At 43.8% G+C, this 5,315-nt stretch overlaps 1 protein-coding gene across 1 annotated transcript in view; it reads left to right on the top strand.

Annotated features, from left to right (window-relative positions):
* LOC102376224 (piezo-type mechanosensitive ion channel component 2-like) overlaps positions 1-4,244 on the top strand; it is a 518,739-nt gene extending 514,495 nt beyond the window's left edge. Inside the window, 1 exon segment of the mRNA XM_025212438.1 lies at positions 2,050-4,244. Coding sequence (XP_025068223.1) covers positions 2,050-2,302 — 253 coding nt within the window. The 3' untranslated portion in view covers positions 2,303-4,244.
* The last annotated feature ends 1,071 nt before the right edge of the window (positions 4,245-5,315 follow it).

Below are 5,315 nucleotides of genomic sequence, written 5' to 3'. Positions count from 1 at the left end.
GTCCTGCTGAGCTCCTCCACATTGTAGGACCAATTGAAGAAGAGCATCTGCCAGAGGAAAAAGTATTGGCACAACTCCATTGATATTGAAAGAAAAGGCAGGAGACCCTGGGCCTGTCAGAGAGGTACAGATGACCTCCAGTGTCCTTACTGACCATTTTTTCAGGGTGATGTCATTTCTGGATGGAGAAACCCTCACCTTTCTGCAGGGAAGCAAACCATCATCCCTTTCTACTGCTGAGTTGCTGATTTGGCAGCTTCCTTTAGGAAATCCCTTGGAAGGATTCCCACAGTAGGTGGGATTTTGGCTCCCCATGACTTTATGGCAGCTTGTACACGTGACGGGGTTTAGTTCTCTCTAAACTGAAATGGTAGGTTTTTAATTGTGTTGATGAAAAACCCACCGTTTCAAGTTAGAGACTTCCATCACATCACAGTGACAGCCACAATCAGCTCACCCACCTCCCCCCTCCACCTGCTGATGTGGGCAGGCTCCACCAGAAAAAAAAAAGCAGTGACGGACCCGATCCTTTTTTTCCCCTCAGAGCCACCCAGCCTCTCCCGTGGCTGGGGGCAAGCTGCCAGCAGGCCCTGAGCTGCTTGGGACCCCGGTCCTTCCATCCAAGGCAGCAGCGCCCCCCGGGCAGCACCCACCTGCTGGCAGCTCACCTGGCTCGTCTCAGGAGGTTTTTCTACCATGGAGGGAAGGACCTGGGGCCCCCGCAGCTCAGGGACTGTTTGGCTTGTCAGCAGCTTGTCCCGTGGCCATGGGAGATGTGGGCAGGCTCCAGAACCAAAAAAAAAAAGGATCAGGCCCTCCCCACTTCTTTCTTTTTTTTTTCTCAATAGAGCCTGCCTGCAGAAGCTGCCGCTGGGTCGCCCAGCCCCTGAGCTGCAGGGGAGCCTGGCCCTTCCCTCCTCAGTGGTGGCACCCCCCAGGACTGCCCGGGTGGGGTGCTAGTGGGTGGGTGCCACCCAAGGAGAGCCATCTCTGCAGAGGGAAAGACTACCACCCCTGCAGCTCAGGTCCCACCAGCAGCTCACCCCCCAGCCATGGGAGAGGCAGGCAGGCTCTGGGGGAAAAAAAAGATCAGGTCTCTCGCTGCTTTTTAAGTTGTTTTTCTTGGTGGAGCCTGCCCGCATGAGCTGCCTCTGGGTCGCACAGCCCCTGAGCTGCATGGGGCCCAGTGCTTCCTTCCGCAGTGGTGGCACCCCGCCCCCCCCCCCCCCCCCCCCAGGATTGCCTGGGCAGGGTGCTAGCAGGCAGATGCCACCTGTGGGGTGCCACCACCATGGAGGGAAGGTCCGGAGTTCCCTGCAGCTCAGGGGCCTCTTGGGTCACTAGCAGCTCACTTGCCCTCCCACCCCCCTACCCCCACCCCAGCTGCGGGAGAGACAGGTAGGCTCCAGCACCTCGTGCACCATCCTGAGACTCTTGGGAATGGCTGGCTTGCCCCTTGGGCAGTGTGGCAAGGTGGCAGGAGGGCAGCTGGGTGTGCTGGCGATCAGAGAAGGTGGTGGGGATGGATGGTGCACAGGGTACTGGAAGGTCACCAAGCCCGAGCTTTCCTGAGCACATCTGGGCTTCCAGCACCACATGCACTGTTTCAATTTGTTACCTAGTAAACTGAAATACATGGGATGTGTTTTACTTTGCTACATAACAAGGTAATGTAAAGTAAAATATGCTACCACACGTGTGCAGCGTGATGAAATTGAAATGAAATACACCACCACAGGTGTAAACAGTGATACCATTAAAGCAATGCAAAAGGGCAATTAAGCCACTTTAAAGGCCAATTTTGTCACATGTAAAAGCACCCTATATGCATATCCATTTAAAAGTTTCTGAGAAATGTTAAGTTCCATAGGCCACTTACTTTTGCAACGCAGTTTTTAGTTGCTGGAGTTTCTAATCTGTATTTCATCCAACTCACACAAGCTTACTTCTAGTCAAGTTTCAAAAAATCTGTCAATATCTTTGTTTTATCCTTGGAGTTACCTCGAGATTAGAAAGCAGAATTGACCATTTTCATCTCTTGCTTTGCAGTATCATGGGACTTTATGCCTCAGTTGTCCTGGTGATTGGAAAGTTTGTCCGTGAGTTCTTCAGTGGGATCTCTCACTCCATCATGTTTGAGGAGCTCCCAAATGTGGATCGTATCTTGAAATTGTGTACTGACATTTTCTTAGTACGAGAGACTGGGGAACTGGAACTAGAGGAAGACCTATATGCCAAATTAATATTCCTCTACCGCTCACCAGAGACTATGATCAAATGGACTAGGGAAAAAACTAATTGATCTCTGGCATTTCACTACAAATCAAGTTGACTTCATCTGAATTTAAACACAAAAGCACAATATTCTCATAAGAGCTAATTCTTTTCTAGTTAGGTAGCAGTGATTTTTCACTGATGGAATCCTGGAAGCTACATCTTGAGGAATCCACGCTGCCTTTCAAATTAAGGATAAACGGTGAAGAAGGTGTTTGATTTTGTTTTTTTACAATGCCACTCCTATAATCTGAGGACCTTGCTTTGTAATTTAGTGAAGAAAATGTTTTCCATCCATGTCTGGACTTCTAGACATCAATTTGTACCTGTAAAGAGCAAGGAGTGACCCTGCAGATGACGTTACTGTACCTTCTTCACATGTTCAGGAGTGATATAGTTTGGATTGTGCAATATGCTGTTATATGTCACTGACTTCCTAGCCACAGTAATGGGAATCTGACTAGCCTTCAGGACACCCGAGACAAAATGCCAGAGTGGAAGCTGAAGAAAATCTAGCCATGCCCATTTATAAAAAAGCTGAGGTTTCAAAGACTCTGTGGACAAGCCTCTGTCAGCAAAAAGAAAACAAAGTGACAATTTCTTTAACTGCCTTATTTTATTTGTACAGTCACAGGAGACATCTCCATGAAACATCAATGACTTTTCTCAGGAAAAAAAAAAATCAACGTTTAACTAATGGCTAGATCAATGATGGTGAAAAATTGGGATGTTCTGAAGGGCCGCCCTCTCAAAAATGACTGCTTTTCATTAGAGAGGAAAAGAAAAGCCAGTCAAAAGACATACGGATATGTTTAATTTCTTATAACCCTTTGAAGACTGAATAGTCTGTGCTTCTCTCTTCTCTCCACAACATGCATTTTCCCATTTCAATGATTCAAGGCAACAGTTTTGCTGTTATCTGATATTTTCCTTCCAGTGTTTCAGGTATACAAAAAATGTTTACATATTCCAATTCACATTTTTACTTCCGAGACGGGTTTTTTAAGTTCCCAAATGTAGAAGTACATATGAGCTTGAAAAAATGGCCTTTTCTTAAAATTATTATTATTGATGACACAAATGGTTTGTTAGAGAACATTGTAGCATGAAAATTTATGATTGTAATGTAGGTTTCATTCCATGTTAAAAAAATGCAATTTCTGAGGGGAAAAACCTCACTGAGGGAGTAAGGTATGTTAAAAGGTTATACTGTGTAGTTTTGACTCAGTAATGACTTAAAATAAAGCACATGTTGCAAAGTCATTTTAGAAGTATTTTTTCCTCTGCCTTTTTACAGGAAATGGGAAAAGTTTTATATGGTTCAAAGTTATACACAAGAGTTAAAAGAATGCCAGTGAAAAATATGAAGATCACATCATAGTAGTTAACTGCTATTGATTATATGAATGATATAGTCAGTCAGAATGCAAATAATACAAGGCAGGCTTCCAGGAGATGGAGAAATTGTAGCTGTGCTGCCACATTTTCCTGCAGAGCTTTATGAAAACAACTGAGGTGAGAATGAATGAAACATAGTGCTTGCATGAAAATGTTGTCCACTCCATTCTATCCTGCAAAACTATCACACTAGACACTATGAAGTGCAAAACAAAATAAAATTGCTTCATCGCACTATAACGATAAAAGCAGTTAGGAGCTGGAACTCATTGGAAGGCAGTCCAATTTCTTACAAGCCACAATAGAAGAATATCTATTTCTATAGATAGGCAAACCTTCTAGCACCTCCAGCCATTGCTTGGACAAAGGTCATCCTGTGAATCTATGAAGGAGGGAAAAAACATCCTATGCATGTGCTGGTTTGGCATAACAGGGATGATAATCTAACTTTTTTTATAATAGTGTTATCTTTAAGAGTGTTCACATTTTCTAAGACAAAGAACAGTGGAGGGGAGCAATGGGAATGACACATTATGTTTCTAAAGTGTACCTGCTGGTAAGGCTGCTCTTGACGTTACTGGTCCCTATTCCTTCTCCTTGACAAAAATGTTCTTCCTAGTGAACCTTTTTTTTTTTTTTTTTTTTTTGCAGAATGAGCTGTCTAGCTCTTTGAGCTTTCAAATAATTTGCTGCTTTTTAAAAAAAAAATGGACAAAAATCTTTCCAAATAAAGTGTTTTTTCATGAACCTGTTCTTCTGTCATGACCTCTGCAGCCCAGACTCAGCACACATGCTAGGGCAACTGTTGTGAGTGCTGCCTCCCAAAGCTGCAGAATTAGGCTGTTGTTTTGGCCTTATGTGAAAGAAAGGCCCTGACAACCAAGGCCAGAAAAACTACAAGCCCAATTTTGAGGTGCTGAACATATCGCAAAGTGGTGGGCATTCTCAGGATCAAGCCATGCACTAGCCCCTGCTGTCATGAATCACATATGGTTCTGGTTGGCATGATTTGACCTGTACTGATGACAAGGCTCTTACCTTGCCAGAATGTGTTCAAATGTAGGATTGCATCAGTGACTGAGTTGAATGGAAGGGATATGTCTGCCTGATCAGAAGGCATATAAGATCCAATTGCTTCTTATTCTATGCTCTCTGGCCCCCTCCTATGTGTTTTGGTCATTACAGGAAACAGGTTTGAAGCAAGTACGATCCTAGATAAGACTAACAAGAACCCAACTGAGAATGGCAGAAGTTATATCTTATAACTGTCACTGCTTGCAATTTTCCTGTAGGACTCAAGCTTTTATTAATTTATAAGCACCTGCTTTCATTTCTCAGTGTCAGGAATCAAGCTTTTTATGTTAAAATGTTATAAAAAGAGCTTCCAAAATATTGCATTTCTTATGACTGAAATATTTTGATGAGCTCTAGACCCGCTCTTGTAGAACATTTGGACTAAAATGAGGCTTTTGGGAAGACAGCAAGCCTCATAAGTCTGTGTAATGATAATAGTTACCAAGTCATATGCGGGCACGTTTACATAAGACACTTAACTGCCCATTAGCATAGTTTACTGTGAAGTAAGCATGTGCATCTAAATGTGTACATGGTTCCTACACAGTAAACCTCCCTAAGTCTGAGTA

Source organism: Alligator sinensis, unplaced genomic scaffold, assembly GCF_000455745.1.
Source record: "Alligator sinensis unplaced genomic scaffold, ASM45574v1 scaffold480_1, whole genome shotgun sequence".
Lineage (NCBI taxonomy): Eukaryota > Metazoa > Chordata > Crocodylia > Alligatoridae > Alligator > Alligator sinensis.
This window is presented reverse-complemented; position numbering and strand designations above follow the sequence as displayed.